At 41.4% G+C, this 25052-nt stretch overlaps 2 protein-coding genes across 2 annotated transcripts in view; one reads left to right on the top strand and one right to left on the bottom strand.

The window, feature by feature from the left end:
- The window catches only part of CABCOCO1 (ciliary associated calcium binding coiled-coil 1), a 263070-nt gene that overhangs the window by 141508 nt on the left and 96510 nt on the right, over positions 1–25052 (bottom strand). The window lies entirely within an intron of this gene.
- TMEM26 (transmembrane protein 26) lies at positions 7261–24326 on the top strand. The gene is made up of 6 exons (XM_068688463.1): positions 7261–7644; positions 10812–10890; positions 16227–16340; positions 16823–17043; positions 18095–18171; positions 20540–24326. The coding sequence occupies exons 1-6, from the start codon at positions 7454–7456 to the stop codon at positions 20953–20955; spliced, it is 1098 nt and encodes a 365-aa protein (XP_068544564.1). The 5' UTR covers positions 7261–7453; the 3' UTR covers positions 20956–24326.

Raw genomic sequence — 25052 nt, forward strand, 5'->3', positions numbered from 1 at the left:
TTCTGCAGTACAGCCCAGACCTCCAGTCCTTCCCAAAATGAAGGGAGATGAAACAGCCAGCTTAACAAATAAGCTTACAGAATTTACAAAAAGAGTTTTGTAGGCAACATCGTGACTATTTTCTTCATCAAACCCTGAACAAATATCAGTACAAAGAACATATATACAAATATACATACCTATCTATATAAACATACTCAGATACATAGACATGCACGATCATCACTGGACCCCAGTATTCTCATGGAGGAAAATGTCCCATTAGGACAATAGACCACTGTTCTGAGTGATGATGGCAAAGGCCTACACACAGCTTTCATCTCATGGGAAAAAATAAATAATCAAAGACTATATATAAGGCCCAGATGTGCAGTGTCCTTCCAAGACTCCCCCAGGAAGATGCAGCCTGGCTTTGCAAAAGCTTTCTATTCCATCAGACCTGATTTCTGATTTACCCAGCACTAACATCACAGTGAACTTTACATATTCAATATTCTGCAACTGCTGAAAACTCTTTTGCTTGTGGTTCAAGTTTATCAGAGGAATATAACTGCAATTAGCAAGACACCATGCCCAGAGGAATCAAGCTGAAGTGAGACACTGGGTGTAGCAGCTTGTCCTCAATCCTGTTAGCTCCAGCTCTGTGCCATACTTACCTTTATAGAAATCCCAGTGGGTTCACATCAGGGACAAATAACTTGCTCATAAAATACTATGCACAGGTACCCACAGTGTAAACAAAAGCAGTGCTACTAGCTTACAAACTTACCTTGGCTGGCTGTCTTACAAAGCCCAAGATATTTTGCTGTTGTGCCTAGCACATCTGGGAAAGAGGCTTATCTTTTCACTAGCAGTACCTTCACCAAAGACATCTGCTCAGCCACCGTTTCATTTTTCCTGTGGGGTCATCACACGACTCATACATTAGGAAGCAGAAAAGAGAATGACTAGAAAGACCTTTCAAAGGACTCATGGCCAAAAATAGATGGAAAATGTCCCTCTTTACTGATGATGAATGACATAGCTTTTCAGTGTTTGTAACTTCAGCTGCCCCAATTGAACCAAGGATGAAATAACTACTGTGGAAGAGAATTGCTTCTACTTTTCCTTGAAACATGCAGTGCTGCAGAACTCCCATGAGTTCAGAAATAAAACCCAGACCATGGGAAGAATTACAAATCCTGGTAGAATATATGAAACTTTCTTTTTTTTTTCGTCCTCCAAGAAAACAATGTTCCTTCCAGAAGGCTTTTTCCTGAACCATAAAACCAACATAAGAGATGTATCAACTGTAAAAAGCTACAATCTACTAATAAGCTTTCCCCTACTTTCAAATGGCGGGGAGGGGTGGGGGTGGGGGGGAGGAAGAAAAAAAAAATGTCTCATTGTGCCGTATTTTGGGGCCTGCAAAGCTTTGATGTCAGTGTAGTTCTGCCAGCACCATCTGATGCTGTGGCTGGCAACCTAGTGCCCACTGCAGGCTTGTGCCCGCAGTAATGACAATACTATAAATGGCTTCACCTTTCTTTGTATAAGTCTGGATTTTTAGTCTACAATGCTCTTTTACAGCCTTCCTTTCCTCTGAACGGAGGTAGGATGGCTTCCTAAACTGGAGAGTAAGCAAAACATTCTTTGAAAGGAGAAAAGAAAAAGGAGTACAAGATATGGGTTTATAAGAAAGAAGAAAAGGAGTTTATGATGCATGGAGCCACAAACTTGAAAATTAGATGAAAGGAAACCAGAGATACTCTTGTGATTACCAAAACTGAGATCACAAAGTTCGTTGTGAGTGAATTATTATTTCTGTACTTGGATAATAGGTACAGAAAGACTTCCCCACCACCATCTGTAAAGCTGCATTGGTTTTTATCAAGTAACTCCTGTTGAGCCTATCTACTTGATGAACATTCTTATCAACTGGCAAATATAAATGACTTATGGGGATAATATTTCAATATATAATGACATTGCTATATCTTGGATTCTTTTAAGATCTGGGTTATTAAATATTAAATATCAAAGCTGTAAATTATTGTAGCAGCTTTATACAACTAAATTAAATTCAAACAAAACCTAATTTCCTTAATCATTGACTGTAATCCTCCAGGAACATATGCTATTAACTCAGCTACAAATGGCATAGAAATTGTATGAATTCAGTTAAGTTATTTTATATCAAATTCTAATCCAGGGCAGAGTCCTCAGTAAATCTCCTGCAGGGATTTTAATGCTTCTGCAATCATATTGGCTCTTTACTGGAGAGCTAATCTTTTGATATTGTTTTTTCACTCCTTTATCCGTTTCCTTCACACCCTTACTAATCTAGCTAGTACCTTCTATCACATTTCTTGTTTTGAAAGATTTGGCTCTCCCCATCTTGCAAGAGTCAAGCTTTCCCTTATGCCAATGCTGGGCTGATTTTTCGTTTCACATGTAGAACTGAATCACTCCCATTTGTTTCAACATGGCTGTTAATTGTCACATGCTGTGATCACTCTATAAGGCTGTCATAATTATTCAGTTTGCACTCAAGCATTTGGAAAAGAGAGCAGTTTCCTTCTATTTCAAAACCCCTATTGGAAGTAAAATGAAATAGATTTAAACAAGAAAATTCCTCAGCGATGTGAGACAATGATTAGATAATAGAGAAATAAACCTTAGAGCCCTAGGAGGTGAGACTTGGAGAAACCACCAGAGACCTTCCAGTCAGCCCTCCGCCCCAATGTGTTTCCAACTCAACTGCTGTCATTCCTGACAGATGGTTCCCTAATCTATGCTTAGAAGCCTTCAACAACAGAGATTTGAAATCTCTCTGCTCAATCTGTGTCCGTGCTTTGCTGTCCTTCCTCGCAGGACGTGTCTCCAGACACCTAATTGTAATCTTGCCTGCTGCTTGCGCCTTTTACTTCCTTCCGTATGCTTTGGGACTTGGAAAGGGGCGATTCCTGGCCTCCCTGAAGAAGCCCCCTGAACACTTGGCCATTTCCATCTCCCCTTGTTTTGTTTTGTTTTCCCTAGATGGAATCAGAGCACCCCATTTTAATTTCCTCAGTCTTTCTTCTCTGGACACTCCACCAGACAGCTCTCTTGGAAGCGCAACATGTGAATTAGGGCAGCTCAGCTGAGGTCCTTCCCAGCACTGACGAAGGCTGAAGCAGTAACTCACATCTGGCAGGCTCAGGTCTGTTTATACAGCCTGGCCTGCCTCCTCCATAGCAGAACAACGTTGCTGATTTGCACTTAATTTATGATTGATTCTCATCCTTAGTCTTTCAGCTACTTGCTTAGTATCCTTTAATTGTTTGTGAATATTGTAAATCAAAAGTACAAATGCTCTTGAACCGAAGATAGCAAATAGCCACTGCCCCCACGTTTCACTGCTCAAACTTTCCAGTTTATAAGAAAGAGATACAATTCCGAGATCATCTCCTTTGTTCATAGATTTTGTTGATATTTTCTTAAAAAAAGCACATGCTAACACACAAAAAAGTCCCGCAGCCCTCAAATACTAGCTTGAACTTCACTATTGGAATTCCTCTTCACAGGATTTCCAATTCCTGCATCCCTGTCTGAAATGGGAGTCCTCCAGGTGCTGCAACCTGGGCTCTTTTGATTTTGTAAGCATTCAACTTAGTAAGGACATCAATTGTGATTTTAAAATGTGTACTATTTGTTTTTATTGAACGAATAAGTTGTATAAACATTCTTACTCTTCTCCACTGGATTTTCCCTCACTGACGTTTTTCTTGGAAGAGTTGTACCAAAATAGGTCAGCACTTTAGCTACCACCTTCCCAAGTGGGGGACAGCAGATGCTTTGCAGGTTTCAGCTCCATAGCTACATCCTAATGTGACCTTCTGTTTCATACCAGCATGGTACAGCTACTTGTATTCAACTTTTGATCCATCGTATCCTTAGTTCCTTTCCTAGGAACTGGGACAATTCCAAATTTCAGACAGCTACGGGTTCTGCTCAGTGAAATCAGAATGGAGACTCAAATGAAAAGCAGGAACAAACACAAGTGCAATGATTCTGCGGCAAATTTTTGAAATGCCAGATTTACTACTCCTGTAGAAGTTCACTGGTGCTAGAGACACAGTGAGATCTAACATTTCCCTAACACATCAGACCCACTTCAGTTAGCTACCATAAGGAATACCAATATGCAGTAACTCTTGCCAATGGGTCTTGGATGAAAATCCCACGCCCTGTGTGTTCATACTACTACGTCCAGGATTTTCAGGAGTACAGCAGCTCATCTGGAAGCATCTAACTCTCAAAGGTTACCAGATACAGACAATTCTCAGCATTCACATTAACAAGGTTTCCAAACAGAAAAAGGAGAGGGCACATCATCAGCAGAGCGTTCCTTACAGACATCCATCTTGCTTTGAGTTTGGATCTAACCTACTATGTCCACAGACTGTCCTCCTCTCACTCTAGGTCAATTTCTTTCAGACTAGAAAGTAGCGTAGCCACCTCGGATCAGAGCAAACACACATCTATATTCCATTGTTTCTAACAGCAGCTGAGATTTTCCCAATCTTTACTGATTGGGAAAATCAGTAGAGAAACAATAGAAAGAACAGAATTAGTGGAACGCTGGTAAATACATTGTAAGGAAAAGAAAACACTACTTCTGAAAACTTTCATGCAGATGTTCCATGCTGTAACGTGCGTCTGTGCTCATGCACGAGTCCAAAGAGCTCATCAGCACCTTTTGCACAGTCTTATCTCCCTGTAAGGGCTTCTGTGCTAGCTGGCCATCAGCTGACCCAACAATTTCCTGGCGTGCTTCCTGCTCCTGATGTGTTTGACCAGATAACAGATTTTTAGTTATTATGCTTTTTTGTCAGTTGTCCCCTCGCACTCCTTGAACCAGCCCTACTATGTTTGCACCTTTAATTTGCCAGAGTTTATTAACTTCTCAGTTTTCTTCATCTGGATGTAAGTTCAGCTTTTTGAAAGACTCTTTCTTGCTCCTGCAATCTCACTTACCCTGCCAATGTTGGCTTCTTTTCATTCTTTCTCAATTTTTTCTCGATACACAGCTCCCAGTGATCTACAGAACTCTCCACACTTCCCAGTGATCTACAGAAGCATTGTGCAGAGTCCCTACAAAGAATTAGGTCCTCCATCTGTCTGACTTTGAACAGGCTTCCTGATCTGTGACTAGCTTTCCTTTTTGAAGCAGAACCCAGCAATGGTAGAGAACTGGCTTTTCTTAGCCCTGCCAGGATGCTGAGTCTAAGCAGACAGGATCCCCAATTTCAAGTGGGGCTCTTCAGCTGTTACTGTCTAAATCATATCCTGTAAACTACTCAGGATTAAAGTCAAGACTTGTCCTCATAGGCTCCTGAACCACTTGCTCCACAGAACAGCTACTGAGACATCTGGAAGTGTACACTGTCAAGACTGGATGTAATTTTTGCCCCATCTAGACAGGTATGGATGACTTCTGTTATTCTGTTTACTTCCTTCCTTTACTCAGCCTTGTGTTGCCATTATCGTCCGCTGGTCAGCTAGGCAGAGTCAAGATTATCTTCCTACATAGGTTTGGGACTTCCACCCATGTGGAGCCCAGATTGCCCACTGATGAGATTAGCTGGTTGAACAGTCTAATTCTGACATGCCTGACACACAGAACTACTGACCTCCCAGCAAATCTCACTGCATCCTTACCAAATATGCACCACCATGGGCCTGCCACACTGAGCATTGTTCACAGTTTGTGACAAGTCTGTGCTGTCAGGATCTCTGTGAACAATTAGAACACGTTTCCCCCATGTCACTTCTTAGACATCAAGCACTCACAGCGAGGAGTATCTCTCAGTTCTGTCTGTTCCCTGTTTCCTCTCCAGTTAAGTTTGACCTTAACTACAGCGGAAGGGCTATGAACCCACAGCAGTCAGGGCATGATATGGGAGGGTGGCTGTTGGCAGGGGATTATCAGTGGTCGGCCCTTGACTTGGATTTGCTTTCCTCTGAACATGAGGAACCTAATTTTGTTGCTTGAAAAAGGCACATTGCACAGCCCATTTATTTACTCAGGCATTTCCTGAGTGAGTGATCTATACTGTGGAAGGGCCTTTTGTTTTCCTTTCTGAGGGCAGGGTTGTTTTTAAATAGTCTTCTTCCCCATGACCCCCACCCCTGGTGAGGGTGGCTGGACAGCACTGGTGTGAGCGGTTCACAGAGGAAGAGGCTCGGTTTCACGGTGATGAACACTTGTGGAAAAATCCCTTCTTAGAAAGGTCACAACTCTCAGAAGAATATCTCCTTATGTTTGAGGTAGAACAGGATACTTAAATCAGCTATGACTTTTGGAGGGTCATAGTAGGTTCTGTGTATTTGATTCTGCATTTGTGTTTTACAATGGCATATCGCAATTTAAGTGCTTTGGCAGTAAATGAACACAAAACTGGAGCAAGTGACAATTTTCATCAAAAGGACATTTCTTTTTAGTTCCAGATGTGTAAATTCAAATACAAATTTAACCATGAGAAATGTCAAAGCAACTCTTACTGTGCCCTGTACTTTATACACTGTTCCCATGGAAGATACTAAAGCTCACTGCAGAGGTAGCTTGACCTAACGTCAAACTTCAGTGTATTTTTTGGGTAACTCCTATTGAGTAACATTAGTTTTAGCCTAGGTTTCAGCCTGGTTCCTGGAGTTCCTCACACTGGGGTTGATTCTCAGTCCTGAACCAGACTGTATGTTATTCAATTACGTTAGTTATATTAAAAGCACCAGAAGTCAGAAAAGCTAACCAGTACTGAAATTTAATCAATTTGCTCAACACTAATCACCACCTCAATGTGTCTGCACACAGATTCCAGTAGTGGAGCATATAGTCTCTGCTTTCTGTATTGCAATGCTAAACAAAAAAACTTTAAAAGACACCAAATATGCATTATAGCTTTTTTGGGGGGGAGGGATGAGTAAAGAGGGTTTTGCAGCCTCAGTAACACAGTGGAAGTTTTAGCAAGGACAATTCAAATTCATAATGCTTCTTACATTTTGTCCCTTTCTGTGAGTCTGTGAGATAAGAGCAGTGAGCGTTGCTAGCAGAGGGATGGGAGCTGTGCAAGACAGAAATTTCCCTGGCCTTGAGTCCCTGAGGAGATGATAGAGAAGGGACATAAAGAAACCCTTTTCGCCCCCATTTTAGCACGGTCAGAGCTGCACTGAGCACTGCAAACCACTCCAGCTTGGAAGCGTGAGGGTTTTTTTTTTTTTTCTTCCCTTTAAAAAGTTTTCAGGAAGTCTGGGGGAGGGGCAATGCTGTTGCTTTTTTGTTATAATGGGCCCCTTTGTGGAGATGGAAGAGGAGAGATCTGCGTGCCTGCGGCGTGCAGGCTTTGCAGTGATTCCCAAGGCAACTTCCCAGATTTCGTAAAAAGCGACGGGCCCCTGCAGTGCGGGAGAAGGGGAGCGGGACTGGTCCAGGATGGAGCTGATGGTGCTGCTCAATGCTCTGGTTACTCGCCTGCTCTTTGTGTTGCACTCCCTCATCGGGGTCTGGAGAGTGACTGAAGTGAAGAAAGAACCCAAGTACTGGCTGCTGGCACTGCTCAATCTTCTCCTGTGCCTGGAGACAGGGCTCACCCTCAAGTTTAAGCAAGGCAGAGGCTACAAATGGTGAGCATACCCTGCCGGCTCCGACGGAGCCCCTCTTGCTTCTTTGCATGTACTTTGCTGCAGATGTGGGGCTGCCTTCTGCAGCTGCTGCCTGCGAGCACAGCTGCCGTGGCTTTCTTTCTGCCACACTTCCAGGGAGCTACATTTTCTCCCCTACAGAACCCAGGGTGGTGGAAGAGTGGCAATGCCCTGGCTAGTCCGTGGTCAAATCCAGAGGGCTTTCAGGAGGGGCAGTTTTGCAGAAGACTGCTTGGGAACCATTCTTTGTGAAGCATGTGTACCAACAGCTGAAAAATGTGGGAACTTTGCTGCTGGCAAAAGATACGTGCTCTAGAGCTGCTGACCCTGGGGCATGGGTAGAGGGGAGGCAGGCACCCCTAGCAGGGTCACCGGGCCCCTCCGATGCCACAGCCTGGCAGGGAGCACATGCAGGAGGTGTGGAGCCATGCTGGGGACCATGCGGCTGCTCTGTGCAGATGCCCCCATCTCTTACCCACCCCGCTTCTCCCTGTGGGCACCTCTTTCCCTGGGACTGCATTCCCTGTCCCTGCTACTTGCAACAGTGCCAACACTGTGCTAATGCACAAACCAAAACTCAGTGACAAGTAAATGATGAGCAGAAATCTCTTTCACAATACAGTGATAGGGGTTTCAGTATTTGGATTTGAATTTGAGAGGCTATTCCAGAGGGCAGCCTTCATGCAGGAGAGGCTTCCTGAGAAATGGACAAAAAAAGTTAGAGCCACAGAGTTTGCCCAGGCACATGGGCTTTTGCATGCATGTATGGAATGACTGCAGCCTGCTACAGCTCATCAGCATGATCAGTCAGCCAAAACAAAAGCTCTGTGAAAAGAGTGTCCATGTAACTAATTGTAATGGTTTCATTAGGACCTTTAATTTTTAAAAATCTCAAACTGCAGGCAGGCCCCTGGGACAAGTCCAAGGCAAGAAACCCGAGTCTTTCAGTGGCCTTATATTCCTGTCTGTTGCAACCTGGGAAACTCATTATAACAGAAGCAGTGTTGTGTGACAATTCACACGAGTGTTCCATACTGTAAATGTAAACGTAATAAAAGCAGTGATGAAGTCTGGGATACAGGAAGATTTAACAACAGCAGAACTCCAAATGCACATTTATAAGACAGAGGCAGAGGGAGCAGACCTGATTCACTGGGGAGAGGAAGAGGCAGATGACACTTCATGAAGGAACACTTGCTAAGCCCACTTTTGGAAGATCCAAAGGAAAAACAGATACAGAGAGCAGATCCTTTCTAATGAACGTGCATGTTAGACAACTGGGCTAAATTTAGATAGCAGGAAATTCTGAAAATGGATGTGGTCCAGCACTCTAAGAAACAGTAAAGTATATTATAGGTAAGAACTGCAGACAAATCGGCAGCATCTAATCACAACAGGATAATTTCCTCCCCTGGTGGAAAACTCCCACACTCAAACCAGGTAGTATCAACTCCATTTACAGAAATACCTTCCTAGATGTCTACTGGTGCAGGCAAAGGACAGTCTGTGCCACAGAACTCTTCTGCCTCCGAGAGCCTCATATTCTTTCTATTCACTATTGACAAAAGACAGTTACTTATTACACCAGCCTAAATAATTACGTGGCACGTGTGGAGAAAGTAACATTATGCACCTGGCCAAGCAGTATTTGCTCTAGACTGCTCTTTCTGAAAGAAAGGCAGGGTTAAAGCTCTTGAGCTTTCCTGGCCTGATCTGCTATCATTAGCTCAGCATTGCTAACCTGCCAGCTGGATGGATTTTTCATGTACTCAGCTCCTACAGGAAATACTGTAAAACAGAGTACTTCTCCCATTCAATCAAGAGGTGTGTCCTCTCCCAAAATAAGCAGGCTAAAACCCCACAGAGTTTGATGAAGAGGGAAGAAAAAAAAAGAAAAAAAAAAAAGACATAGAGAAAACAAACAAGCAGCAGAAAACCAATACCACAAACCCCAAACCACCAACACACAATGACCCAGGACTATCTTATGTAAAGGGGATTGGTTGAAACACTTTATAGCAGCTCAGTAACCCAGTCATTTTCCTGAGGAGTTCTTTGGTTGTGTTTTTCTTCCTCAAAGTTTAATCTCCACTGGAAAAGTCATGATTATAAAAACAAAGGTAGTTCCTATCCAGATCCGATGTAACAATACATGCAACAATATTTGAACAAAATGTTGCTGCACTTACACAATTATAAGCCATTTAAATTCACTACCACATGTGCAGGACAGAGGGATACAAGCAAGCATCCGAAGTTTGGCCCCACTGCTCCATCCACACAACGCAAAGGCTGCCGTGCATCTTGGCAGTATTGTTGTGATGCTCCCTCTGCACTACTCCAGGGCTAGATGGACCATCAGTGGCATCAGAGAAACTCTTTCCTAATCCAAAAGGATAAGAATTGCCCCCCAAAAAAGTCACATTTTATAAGAAAACATCAGCAACCTTTGAATCAGTACTTACAGGACTAGTAATGAAACTTCTCCAGTATGTCTGAATGAACTCAGCTCAAGAAGCTGAAGATCTTACAGCATCACCATCACAAATTACACAGGAGAGTGACTAGAAAAATGAACAAGAGACAGAAATCCTAAAAAGATTAGATAACTGGCAGCGCAAGTGGGGGAACAAGGCCAAGGTCCATTTTCATCAAGCTTTTTAGCCTGCCCTAAAGATCCCTTACTGAGGAAATGCTTGTTTTAGGCAAACTGATGCTGTTTCTACCTTTCTTGTGTCAATGCACAGGATTCTGATCAGCAGCCTTTAGCCCAGTATCTTTCAGTGGAATGACTCAACTTACTAATTTAGCCATCAGGAGATCTGAAAGAGTACATTAGTTAAATATTTTTCTTGTTTGTTTGTTCTAAATACAGAGAATGCAGTGATGGGAATATAAACAGCTAAAAGCCTTTGGTTAGTTTTTGAAAAAAAGATTTTAAATAAACTACATATGATCTTAGATTTACAAAATCATTTGTAATCGACAGCATGAGGAATTCAGCAAGAATAACAAGTCTGATGTGCAGTTACAGCTCAAAATGAGCTGTAACTTAAGTAGCATTCTCAAGGTCCAACTCTGATAATGATAGGATACATGGTATTTACGATGTGATAGAATATCAAGCTATCTTTTCTTTTCCTTTGCAGGTTTTCACCAGCGATATTTTTATATCTGATTTGCACAGTACCATCATTATGGCTACTAGAAATTCATCACGGGACCCAGGTATTTATTATCAGACAAGATGGACTGGCTTGAAATCGATGAATTAATTGATGGGTAGTAATTGGGAATGCATGCCAGACCTCGTTCCAGTTTTCCATTTTATACTGTTGGGACATTACATAACATTGCATAATGTTACATATAGTCCAGCTGGGACTATGGACCACTGTGCATTTCCTAAATATCAAGTAATCAACCTTTTTCCTAGCTAAAATGAGACCCTTATTCAGCTGGGTAACTGAGGACTAGAAGTTTGAAACATAGCCCTTCAGCCCCAGGTTACCAGCTTGAATCTTTTCCAGCATGGTGACAACATTTCAATGCTTTAGGGGCCTTTATTTAAAAAAAAAAAGAAAAAAAAAAAAAAAAGGAAAAAAAAAGTACGAGTTTCATGGCACTTATAGGCAGGCATCACAACTCCAAGCAAGCCAGAATTGAGGCAGGTATCAATGAAAGGGGTCTTAAACTCAAATTACCTCATGTTTACTGCAACCTAGAAGAATATTCACAGATTCACAGATTGCTAACAGATTTGCTGACATGTTGTAATTTGTCTGTGTTTATATTCCATGTCTGTGCTGTACAGTGATCTGGGAAGGGGGTGTCTGGGTTCCACTTCAGGACCCAAACATGCAGCAGAGCTTTTAAAATGAATTGTTCTTGTGCCAGATGGGGTCAGTTAGGGCCAAGACAGCCAGCACCTCCCCATGCAGGCTGCCTGCAAGTCCCCATAACACTTCTGTATAGTGAAAAGGGCATTTGGTATGTCCCCAGAGTTGCACATATTGGTAATGCACAACCATGGCAAAAAAGGGTCTAGTAGGAGTAAGAGAAAAAGCTTCAGAAGAAAATACATAAATTAGACTAAGGAGACACAGTGCCTCATTTTCTCCTTTGAAACATTGTTAGAGCACACAGAAGCATAATCAAATATTCAAAATTGTGTTTACACTGAAAATGCCTGAGGCTTTTTCTAAATACAGCAGCAGGAATTTATTGTCTTCTTGCTTTGCCAAATCTCCTTAAACAGTCACAGACAGGTAATGTGGATATTGAGAACATTTGTCATAGTTAAATCTGGTCCAAGAAACAGGCTAATTTTGTAGTCAGAGGCAGCAGTTTATTTCCTAAAATGATGTTAGAACATGGCATACTTTGTTCTTATTGATATACTGCTACTGTGAATTAAAGAGGAAGTACATCAAGTTAACAGCTTAGTTTATACCTGCAGAGATAGGATGGAGAGTTCTGGAAATGCACACTCTAATAGATTTGAAAATAATACCTCCAGAAGGGGAGCAGCCCTGCTAACAATTAACCTCAAAATGCAGCACCCAGACAAGTACTATTCTGCATGCTAAAGTATTGCTGAGATTTTCCTTATTAAAATACTAACAGAATGGGTAATTATGCAGTCACTAGATCCACACATTTCACATATACACACCATTGAAACAGTTTGTGGTCTTTAAGGTAGCAGAATTTTGATCTCCCATTGGATCCCTAAGAGGAAGTGTTAGTGCTATTATTTAAGGCATGTGCTAATACACAGTCTTTCCTCCTGAAGACTGAGGCAATTCTGCCTCTGAGCACCACAGAAGTGGACGTAAGTAATTCCATTCATCTATCACCAGTGGAGTATGGGCTGCATAGAAAGTACTTCTTTGCAGTGAGGTATTTGGGGATGAAATACATTTTTGGAAGAAATGCTATAAAGGAAATTCAATTGTACTGAGTGAAAAAAAATTGCTGTCAGCAAAACAGAGTGGCAAGAAAAGTAAAACCATTTAATCTATTAAAAATAACCATCCTTTCTTCATAAAGTGTAAGATCTCAAATGAACAAGTGCCTCTTAGCTTTTCAAACACCTGCTGCATTACTGCTGCAGAAAGCAATAGCTGACCCCCTTCAGCAAAGCTCACCTGACTACCAGGGCAATAACCAGCTTTCTGGTTAAATACCTGATACCTGGTAAACCTTTCAATTACTTTTAACCACTCAAAGCTTGAACATTAAAGAAACAATTGATAATTTCTGCCCATTCCCTCAGTTTCTTTCTGACATCAGAGTCCCTTACCAACTAAAGTTCTGTCATATCACTCTTCCAGAAGAGATCGTACAGCTTGCACCATTTCCCCCCCCACACACACCCATTATCTTCCTCAATTCAGAAGACAGCTTATGTGATCTTCCCCCCCCGCCTTACATTCCAGCTTTCCAGTATGCGCAAAACAAAGCAAAGTCACCAGGTGGAATTTCTGACACCATGTGTGTCACCATAGGGACAGCCACCCCGCTCCCGTGATGCAGAGCAAGCAGGTACCTGTTGCTTGGCAGAGAGCCGGCCTCTTCTGCACATCCCAGGACGGAGGGCACCACATGTCCCAGGACGGTGGGCACCCTGCCCTGATGTCGCAGCATCGGTGCTACCACCTGGATGCTGGGCCTGGTGCAGGAAGTTTCAGCTGGCCTCATTTCTGTCTGGGACTGTGAACAACAGGCAAATGGAGAATGGCTCAATTCATTCGGTATTGCAGGGGGTCCCCTGTGCCACCAGCGAGATCGCTGCACAATGTGCTCTAGGAAAACGTGTCATGCAAAACAGTTTCCATTTTGATTAGGCTTTTTTTTAAATATATAAATCAGAGGAATGTAAGCTTCATTTCAGAAGAAACAAAGAAAGTGAATTAAGATAGAAGTGCTGTAAAATGTGTACAATTATTTCCTGTTTTATTTTTGCATAGAAAAAAACTTGGCAGCTTTGTTTAGCTACATATACATCTCGATACCTAGAAGTAACTAGGCTGTAGAAGTAAGCAAGAAAACCACATTTATCAGCTGCCTATGAAGCTTAGTTTTTTTCCTTCTTCCTTGTCACATCCCCATTAAGTCACTGCATACACATAATTAGCTAGGCAAATATGCCTGGCACCAACAGTCCTATCTACATGCATATAGATAATGTAACATAAAGGCTCCTCTCCAAACTTTTAAGTGAGTCACCACTTAATAAGTATTCAGAAGAACTAACTAAAAAAAGATAGGAAGGTACTTAAATGAAAATTGGGAGTCTGTTTAAATGCCTGGCTTTGCAGAAGCAGCTCTCCATTTCCTGCCTGCAGACTGAGACACACAGACCTGCCCTGAGGTACACCATTCAGTCAGCATCCATGGAGCCTTCCACTGAAATAGCAGCCTCCCATCAAGCCAGGAATGGTTTCAAAAAAATTCACATACAAGGAGCCTACAAAAGATACTAATAAAGTGAACTGGTTTTCTTAAAGCAGTGTTCTCTGTGCCCGTGTACCACCAGAAAAATGAAACGAGCCCCCTCACAGCCATGCAGAAACATGGAGCATGAGCTTTACTCTGTCCCCCTGCAGCAGGGCAAGCCTCAAATTTGGCAAATTCCTCCCTAATAGGGTTTTAAAAAACAACTAACCAAACCCCCAAACTCTGAATTTTAATGCAAGTTCATAGCTCTCCCCTCTTTACTCTGCCACAGTGGGCAAGGGGCAGAGGAGAGGTCTCAAAGGCTGACCTGCTGACAAGCCAAAGGCTGTTAAGGTGAATTAGCCTTCCCCTCCAGCAGAAGGTATCAGTCCTTTGCCCTACCCAGGCTACTTGTAACAAGGTAGATATTCACTTCTTAATATGCTGGGGCGGTTATTTCTCTTACACAATAGTTTGAAGTCACGGTCTTGTTGACCAACTGCATCGCACTGCCTGTAGGAGCTGCTCAGAAAGGCTGGCCTTCGGAGGCTTCGGTCTTCTCCTTCAGTCAATAGATAAATAGGCTTCTCCAGAGCACCAGTTAATTTCCATTTCTGAAACATCCCCTGAACAATCTGCTGCTTCTCCTGCTCTCCATGGGCTGCAGGGATAACCCAGGAGATCAGCCCTACAAGGCTGTAGCTGGGCAGAACCCCAGCCCCTCTCCGTCACTGTCTCCATGCCCCATAATTTGGACTTCCCTCCTCCAAATGGAAATATTCCCCCCATTTGTGAGTCTTTCAGTGTGCTCACACCCACTGTCCAAATAAGCCAGGCATTCAGTTTAAGAGCCTTTATCACCAAGTACAAAAGCAACAAGGACTTCTTCCTGATTTTTCAGGCCACAGGAAGTCGCTCCATTTCTCTACAACATCATCAAGCAAGAGGCAGTGTTCACTTAGATATGTGCAGTATTATCAGAGACCAAGTAAAGCATTAGAGTGGAATCCAAAATTTGTTCAAATGTGACATTTGCTGGAAAACGTTGCCTGCATATTGGCAGGCATTATGCTGAATACAGCTACTCAGCATGCACTCAAACACATTCCAATTGTTGCAGAAAATCACTCCTCGTGCAATAAAATGGTGGGGGGCCCAGTGGAGAAATGCAAATCATCTGGTGTTCTCTGGCACAAGTAGGATGGAAGTCTTTAATGACAGCATGGTTTGATTTTTTAATTATCCCTTTTCTATTACAATGAAATGTTAAGGGTTGTTATGAAGACAGATTTTAGAAACCACTCCCCAGATGCTCCAGGACCAGCCATGGGGTGAAGCAGAAAGCAGCATGGCACTGCACTCCTCAATGCTCAGCCCAGCCTCACCACGGCTAACTGCACTCCAAGTAACAGTATGCCTTAGCCAACATTTACTTTCTGCAAGTAACCGATGTCTGAGAAAACTAAAGCACCACTTCTTCTACTCTGCAGGGATGGGAAATATCACAAACCTGTATTTCCTAGTTATTATTTCCCCTAGAGGGGAAACACAAACCAAGTGTCCCCCCAGCCCAACTCTATTCATTTCAGCCTTGAGGTAAACCATACAGAAGAATGAAAGAGCACATTTAGAGAACCTTCTTTCTTGTCACTAGGGAAAAGAAACAAATTTTAAAAAGTTTGGATGTAGAGACCGACCAGAAGTGTAAGATAGCAGACTAACCATGCCCAATTTTTACCCTGTTTTACCATTTTAGGCAGAGAGAGACTGTAGGAAACCCAGCAGCCTGTCAAAGAGAGCTGCAGGCAGAGAGCATTCAGAGAGTGCAGTCTCAACTGCAAAGGTGTCACCCGCTCCATCAGCCTTTGAATTTACATCAGCTTTATCAGCACAATCCTATAGCTTCTCAAGGGCCTACCAACACATCACCCCTGCCCACAGAATTCCTCCCTTCTGAGCATGAGGGAAATTACAGTCAGAGTAAGCATGTAGCTTTGTTAACATCCACTGACTTTACTAATGAACCCTCTGCAGTTTGGCAAAACAGGTCTCTTCCAGCCACAGAGCACATGTGCTCCCTGTGCACGACATTTATGCACATGTGATGTTTTTGTTCACAACAGCATTGCAGTAATGAGTCTGGAGTTGTTCAGGTGAATGTCACCAACCAAGACTTCAATCAATCCAGAGACAGCAGTCGTGGAAGTGAGGGAATAGATCACCACATCATTCAGACGGTGGGACACCTTTCCTAGTTCCTGTTCCTAGTAGAGAGATCTTCCAATGTGTTAGGAAAGAGCAATTAGAGAGGACTGTCGTGTCTATTTGGGAAGCCTCCTCACACAGGAGTAAGAAAATGTTAGTTTCACAAAGCCACATGGTGGAAGTGGCCTACATTATACCATGTACTAACTGTTGCTGGTAAAAAGTCTCATTGTTCTCAGAAATCTAACTGAATTTAAAGAGTGTCCAGTGACAGTTCTGCAAATGATAATGCTCAGCTGAAAAATGAGAATGGGAGAAAAAGCACAGAGAAAGAATCAGTATTCATTACCCAAAATTGGTATTAATATGCCTTTTTCAAATTATGCCTGCTGCATAGAAATTATCTGCTCTAATACAAGATGACAGGGAACAAAAGCAGGCTGAAGGATGAATGCCATCTTTAGTGTCAGTCTCCTGAAGTTACAGTATGCTATTGCTGTTGTCTTTTAAACAGGCTAAAGTCATTGTGAATCAGCTCTCCACAATCTGTGAAACTGTATGGACACTGGCCCTCCACCAAACCTTCCTACTGTTCCTAGTAGTTGGGAGATGGCTTCTCCCCATTGGGATGGAAATCACGCGGGATCAATTGTCTCAGCTGCTTCTCATGTTTGTGGGAACAGCAGCAGATATACTTGAATTTGCTAGTGAAACCCTGGCCATTAAGGATGTGCGGTAAGAAATACTTGCTGGCATAAATAATTTGCACAGAGCAAAAGAGTTGCTTGTTGTTTTTTTTTTTTTTTTAAAGTTTGTTCAGGCTGTTTGCAGTATCCAGATTATTCAAACTGTATTCCCACAGATAACAGAAAGCTACACACAAGGGCTCTGTTTTCCTGCTCTTGCCTTTCTCTCTGTAAAAGACATAACAGTCCTATGAGCTTTGTTAGAGATTACTCATCCATTGCCAGCAGAGAAGCATGTCACATCCATCACAATAAAAGGGTACGAAGAGCCAAACAGCTAGCATAACTGCCATGCAGCGTCAGATCTTGCAGCTACACGAGCTGAAACACTGGATACACCTTTCAGGTTAATGAATTGTTTTAGACTGGCATGGAAGCAACTAGAGTTTGCTTTAGTGATTCATTATCCAAGTTGATTCTTTAGTTATTTCAGACGTACTTTCTTCTGCGTGATAGAATGACAAAGCGTTCAAAGATAAGAAGAAAGGGAACAGCGTATTTCTGGTGTGAATTTTCAACATTGCAATCTCTCCCAGAGAACGTAAGCCCATCTCCAGCACTGAGAGCTGAATGGTGAACATCCATCACAGAGAAAGAATCAGAGAAGAGGTTCATCCTCTTACAGACACAGTATTCAGTATTTTTATTTTATTATTTTTAATTTCACAGAAGATTTTATAGCAGGACAAGAGGTCCTTCCCACTTGGCAGAGAAGCTGCAGGCTCTCAAGGAATGTGTAATCATTACATGTGTAAAGACATTTCTGAGCCACATGTCTATTTCCACATGCTTATCATTATAACAGCATTAAATATTTAGTGTAATTACACAACTGTAACATGTGGCATCAACAGCAGAAATTCCACACCAAAGTTGCCTGGTTTTCTTCGTCTTACTGATACATCTCAGATGCATGCATTAATCAATCACTGTCTGGCTTAACCTCCCTTTAAATAACATCCCAAATACTATGGAAAACATTTTTGTTGCCACATAAGGAAACTGCATCTTCACTGTTATCGCTTTTTCCCCTCCCATAGGAAGAATTTTGTTCTCTTAAATGCAATTCTTGCTGTATGGACCTGGAGTATGTTACAGTTTCCACTTGATCTTGCAGGTTAGTACTTGCACATAGACAAGAAGAGAACAAGTGCTTTAAGTTTTTTCTGGCATGTCTCGTGGCTGTGCACACGCTACAGGCTCTACACAGGACTTCTGGTGGCGAACAAGTGATATGACAAAGACAATGAGGCTTTTTGCTGAAAGACCACTGTGGTTTCTTTTGAGGAACAACTTGTTTCTGGCTAATCTCTGATCTCCCTGATAAAACCACTTCCAGAAAAACTGGTATTGCAGTACTGTATTGAAGCATCTGCTCTGGTTGCCTGTTACTGCCTTTGTGTAAGCTCTTGAACTAGATCTGGTTGTGAATTCTGTCATGGTTCCAATCTGGGCAGGTTATTGGCACCTATGAAGAGAGGAACTAGCCTCAGGCACTGGGAACAGCACAGCCTAGAGCACAGGTATCACAGGCTCGGAAGAGGTTATCACAGGAGAAATTAGCTATTCACAGGAAACCTATAGGGCCATGTGATGTTGGGACTGTACATCCTTATCCTAAAGGAACAGGCCCAACAATTCAGCTAACTCAAACTGGTATTTGTCTATATGCAGAAAGGGCTTCTTTAGATCAAAGGAGAACAAGGAAAGCCTCCTCAATCACCAACTGTTGCAATCATTCTGGCCTCCAACTGCAAGTTTGCAGTTGAACTATACCAGTCTATAGATGAATTATCCTCACCAGCATCTTATATAAAATTGATGACTAGGTTGACACGGTGATTAAAATAATGAACAAATAAAGTAATGAGAAATGATTCTGGGACATTTTTATTAGCCTTTTCTTTGTGAACAGCATTAGATTTTGTTTTCAACACTGAAGCTAGGAAAATATTCTAGCATTTCAGCTCAGCTGCTCACCTTCTGAGAAAGCTGATGCAATTTATCACAGATAAAATTCTTGTTACTGGTAAAATACATTATCTTACAGATACACAACACTCAAATTAAAAAAAAAAAAAAGCAAAAACACTACACATACATCACCACTACCGAGATAAATTCAAACGCTGCTTAAAGAAACACACCATTAATTTAAGTGAACTAAGCTGTGTACTGTGCTTTTTGTTCCCCCTCTCCTCTGGCTGTTGCTTTTCTGGTTATTTAATTACATTTACTAGTTAAAAATTAAGTTATTGAACACACCACCCTGAAATTTACCATGGGTACAATTTGTTTTAGGTAATTCTATACAGCTGCACAGATACTACTTGTCATTCAGGCATCAGAACGTTTAATCACACATCAACCATGACCTAAAAGAGCAATTCTTAGACAATGTAGGATGTCAGCAATGCAGGTAGAACTGTTAAACAACAATGACACAAAAGCCATTAAAAAATTAGCTGCTGCTGAAGCTTTGCCTAATGGATTCAGAAAACGCATTCCCCATTCTACAACTCATTTTCCACTCTTGAGTCTCATCTTTTTTCTTTTCCCAGAGCTGACTCAAACAATGGAGTTATTTTGGTAAGCTGCGATGTTTGGTGGTTATTACTGCATCACAGTAACTACAGGTCTTAAGCTAATGAAATCACACTGCCTGAGAAATGGGTCAGCTCAGCTATATGCATTTTCATAAGATGTAGCTATATTTACTGCACACAAAGCCTTCTGATGACCCTTCTCTGGATGCTGTGCCACCAAAAGCATTCTAGCTCAGCACTGTCATTATAGCTGAGGGGGATGCATCCACGCAGGTTCCAGTTGTTGCACCCAACTTGATGTCCAGAAAGCTACAAACGAGTAACAGTAGCTCAAGTCTCATATGACAAGCAGGGACTACAGTTTCCTCCTGTCCATAATACCTGATATTGTCCCTCAAACATGACCTGATTTTACTATGACACATAGAAAAGGCAACATGAATCTTTTAAAAGCAAGGTCTTCACCTGGAACTAGCTGAAGTGCTACAGCTTTGGATGTTCCCATTCAGCATCGAGGGATTTTTTTGGTTTGTGGTATTTTATTGTTTTTTTTTTTTTTGTTGTTGTTTGTTTGTTTGTTTGTTTTTTTTTTAAGGATGAATATTAGCCTAGCACACTGATTCAACAGAAAAGTATCTAGGAAGTTGTTGCAGAAAGATTAAGTGATCTACTTCCACTTCTTGTTTTCAAGTGTACAAACACTGATAGCTTTGTGGGATAGTAAAGGGGAAACAATTATTTGGTGTTTTCCAGCAGACCATGTAAGTGCCTGCTTAACATGAGATTAGTGTGCTGTACTGAAACAGATCTCAGAAATGGAATGTGCTCTACGTTGAACCGTTTACACTCAAAGGCATTTATAATCCAGGGTATCTAAAAGCTGCACTTCACCCAAACCTATGTTTTAAAGAGTTGTTTTAACATGTGTTTTATTTGCAGTACAGCATATTGGCTGCAAACCAACTGCATCAGCAAGGCGGATCCCCAGCCTGCTGTTCTGCAGGTACAGCGCGGAGCTGTGGAACATCGGGGTCAGTTTGTTCATACAGGATGGACCCTTCTTCATTGTGCGTTCAATCCTGATGGGCCACTTCAGGATATTCAATCAGTTGCTGGTGTTTTTTACAGCTAAGAACATCTTAGTTTTGACCCTACAACTGTATCGTTTGGCGGTGATAACATTAGACTTCCGTGCTACTATTCTGCAGAAGAGCAGGAAAGGAGAAGTCAGCTGTTGCCCATGCGAGCCCTATGAAGCCAGCACTCAAGCTACTGCTGAGCAAGATACTGAAATGAAAGAGTTCATTGATTTTCCTGTGAGAGAGAAATCCCAAGCTCCACCAAAAGACCAGTGAGCACAGTTACTGACTCAAAACCAACTGTATTTCTCACAGCTTCCTCAAAAGGGCTTGGCCTATTTCTATGGTCAAACAGACTTTGAGCACATAAACCATCTCTTTCACCAAGAAATCAATTTCTTCTGAACTGTAGGGGAAATTTCTGAAGCAAAAGTTATAGAAATGGAACGTTTTGTATCCTATTGGATTTTGGTGGGTTTTGACTAGTTCCCTATTATATTATCCATAGGGATTTTGTAGCCATAGTTCGTAGTAGCAATGAAGGTTTGGCACACTAACAAGGTCGGTTATTACCTTGGGTGACACTCTGCTGATATATGTACCTGCATGTATTCAGATAGAAGGATAAGAAGGATAAACATCCTCATGGAATAGGGGAAACAGAAGCATTCAGCCCTACTTCAGTGGTTGGGCTGTAACTTAAGTGTGATGAACAATGTTTGCTGTGCATGGAAGCAGCTGCTACAGTGACAACTGCAGACACGTAAGTGAAGGGGCCTGATTTGTACTGTTACTATGACATCCAAACATCATTCATTCAAAAAAATTCAAAGCTTCTTTGAATGTTACCTCACCTCTGGTGGATTTTCAGTTTCAAAAGAGTATGCAACACCATGAAACTCCACACTGTCTCTTAGGACCTGCACGGTCTGAATAATTTCAACCTTACAAATAAAAATATATTAAAAAGATAATGAAATCCTCACAGATCATTTGAACACGACTGTGTTTGTCACCCAGGCATTTTCTACAGAGATATTTGCATTTTTATTTCTATCAGTCGGAACATAAACCAAAAAGAATATTGTTTTTAATGCTTCACTGTGTTTGAAGTTGAGGGCAGTTTTGAAGTGTCACCATTTTTTATTTTTTTTAAATGGCCTTACTCAGGCATCTCAGGTATCCAAGCCAACTAGAAAGAAGGTGGCACTACACACACTTGACAGAAAATCTAAGCAGAAGATTTGTGGTTTGTGCTTAACATTTCACAAAGCCCCATGAAATCACTTCAGACATCATCTGTTCTATCAAGTGTCAAGATCTACTTTTAAGAAATGGCTAATAGTTATGCATTTAGTTCTACATTTGGGGTGAATAATATAGGGCCTGATTTATTTCTTCCATGAACATTTTACATCAGTTTAAGACCAATGTCCTTGTTGGGCTTAGCTTATACAGGTTGAAAGATAAGCAATTTTTCAAAGGCTGCCTAAAAATCATATGCTCACAGAAAATGGCAGGTGCTTTTACAAATTTCTGCATTCATTCCTAATGAGGTCAGAAAATCATATTAAGAAAAAAAACACTAGCAAATAGAGTGGCATAATTAAAGTAATTCCTGTTGTTAAAATTTCCCAGTCTTACCTAAAGCCTCAGCCATCTAAAGACAGAATTTGGTTCTGGGAGTGCATAAGAGTGTTTCTATGACCACCACAGCAGTCATATGCTTATTTATTAATAGCCTGATAAACAATGGCATGTTTATTCTTTCAAAGATATACCTATTTAAAAATGAACCGATTTAAAATGTCCCCAAACATGTGAACCTGTGTTAGTATTTATAAGATGTTAAACCATATGATATGTTCTGTGCAGGGTCAGGCTCTTCCATTACAAGAAAAGCCATAAAGAAAGAAGTCTCATACACCTCATAGCCCTTTCTACCATTTGTACTTTAGTAATAACATGCAACGCCTCCTGCTCTTCTCATTTTGGGCCTCTTTCCAGCAGGAGGAAAAAAGCCAATTGTCATTCACAATGCTGTTTTAAGGTTGACATATGGAGAGTGGAATGCAACTTCATTTGGGATTTTAACTCCAGTCTATAGGTAAAAAAGACAGAGTGCTATTGCTGACCAGCTGTGCTGTCTAAAGCCTTCCACACCAGAATCAGCTGGTCGAATTACAACACATCTCCTTGTTGATGCAAGCCAGGACTACTCACATTCATTGAGTTTACCACTTGCTGATATAGTAATTATCATGTTAAAGAGATCCTTGCTAATTAATTTGGAGTGTACTGACCTTCCTAGAGCATCATTTGAAATTCACCAGCACAAAAAAAAATTTTTTTTTGAAAAAAATATGCTGCCTATTTAAAGGCTTAGTTCAGCAAACTGCCTACCAGGCTCAGCCTGCAGCAAATGCAAGATCCCCTGGGGTGAGGAATACAGAGACTAGCTACAGCAGAAATATTACAAAAAGAACGGTATTTTCTGGTCTACAGGTTGTTTCATTTTAAACAGTAGTCAAGCTCCTAATCAGACCTACTGTGAGAAAAATCTCACTCCAGTGCTAGTTTGTTACTACCAGATCCAGTCCCCATTCAGTCACAAAGTAGGCTAGATCCTCCCTCATGCTTAGGATAAAATAGATTTGGACTCTTCCTCCTCATCATAGGTGAAGACAAACAGGTTGCTTAAAAACAGGAGGGGAAAAAAAAAAAAAAAAAACAATAAAAAACACAGAAACAGACAAGCACTTAAATGGTGGGCAGCCTGCCCTCCCACCTGCACATGAAGGGGCAATCACATATGCCAGGTAGCAGCAGGAATGACTGATAGAGCATAGTACTGTCTAATTCATTGAGAAGCCTGCAGATGGCAATTAAGAAGTCTTGAAGTCTGTATGTTTGGTCACAGCAGCAAACCTCAGTTGCAAGCTATCTTCATCTACCTCTTGCAAATTTTTTGAGAGGGAGGGCAGAGCAGCTTCAGCAGCAGGCTGTTCGAGCAAGCTTAATCAGCAGCTGGGTGCAGGTGTCATCCTGCAGCCTTCCAGAGCACTGCTCTGTGGAAGCAGGAGAATGTATTTTCTTGAAGATTACCAGCATCAGGGTCTACTGGTGTCACACCCGTTATTCAGGAAAAGCTGCGATAAGCTTTCAAGACTTGGAAAAATTCAAGCCATCAAATTGGGAGGATTTCAGAACATTTATCTTAGCCATTATTTACTCTTGAGTCAGGAGAATTACATTACTAAATCTCCTCCGCAAATAGATATCTAGCCATTACTGTTATTTATTCTAGTTGTTCCTGCCTTATCCTTTTAGATTATTTATATTAAAAATCACTAAAATGTTTTGCCACTTGTCTTTTCCTGAGCTAAAATGTATTCTCCTTTCCTTTGGACATTGGTTTAAATAAGATCATAGCCCTGAGCCAAGAAGAAAAAAAAAAAAACACAAACATTTAAAGCAACAGTAGCCATTATTTTATTGCATTTCTGTTGATATTTGTACTGTACTATGTTCTCTTGGACCATGTGGAAATGGAAGAAAATGTGCAATTACTTCTAAAAATTTCCAACTGTATTTTGCAAATAAAAGGCAGCTACCTCAGGCATAGCTGCCAATTTATTATGTGAAAACTGACTGTTATATGTTCACATTAATTACATCTTCCACATGCTGTGTTTCTTTCCCATCCTTCGTAAGTTAATTACTTTGGCCAGATTCTGACTGCAGCCACTGCTTTAAAAGCCCAGAATAATTCCAGCGAGTGCCACATTGCTCTGGAGAGGTTTGTCTTCACTCAGAATCTTTGCCTCCAAACACGAGTCACACGGTGATCCCAGCTAAGATCTAATATCTGCATGCAGGATACACACATACATATATGCATTTAGATGCTGCAATACCTAACAGATGCAGCTTTTTATTCCTGCTATGGTGTGCAAGACTGCTGATGAAAACACTGCAGATGTCCATAAAACACTTACGGAAATGCCTGAACATTACAAATGCTTTAAGCTCATGTCTCTAAATACTAAGCATGCTGTCCCCTCTGAACAGTACACTGATTTTAAAAGAAGTTTTGTAAGATCCCTGGCATTCCATCCAGGTTTCCTCAGTTGAATGAAACCCACCCAACCATTATTTCCCCCCTCAAAAATTATTATTTTTTAAATCTTTGGAAATTATCATTGAGATCAAATGTTTACATCTGCTCAACTTTAAAGTGAAACAAAAATATTAGTTTGGAACAGTTGGTGGTTGACAATGTTAGCAAAGATCTTGCTATTACTTTCTTGCAAATGGCCATCAAACTGTACATACAAATCAGTGGATCAGGAAAGCTCAGTTTCAACTGGCTT

This window comes from Anas acuta, chromosome 7 (genome assembly GCF_963932015.1).
Source record: "Anas acuta chromosome 7, bAnaAcu1.1, whole genome shotgun sequence".
Taxonomy (NCBI): Eukaryota; Metazoa; Chordata; class Aves; order Anseriformes; family Anatidae; genus Anas; species Anas acuta.

What these genes read in the sequence shown, in the direction of transcription:
- TMEM26 (XM_068688463.1), top strand. Translation starts at nt 7,454, where the DNA reads ATGGAGCTGATGGTGCTGCTCAATGCTCTGGTTACTCGCCTGCTCTTT. An exon ending in AAATTCATCACGGGACCCAG is followed by an intron (nt 10,891 to 16,226) that starts GTATTTATTATC and finishes TGTTCACAACAG; the next exon opens with CATTGCAGTAATGAGTCTGG. An exon ending in CTGGCCATTAAGGATGTGCG is followed by an intron (nt 17,044 to 18,094) that starts GTAAGAAATACT and finishes CCCCTCCCATAG; the next exon opens with GAAGAATTTTGTTCTCTTAA.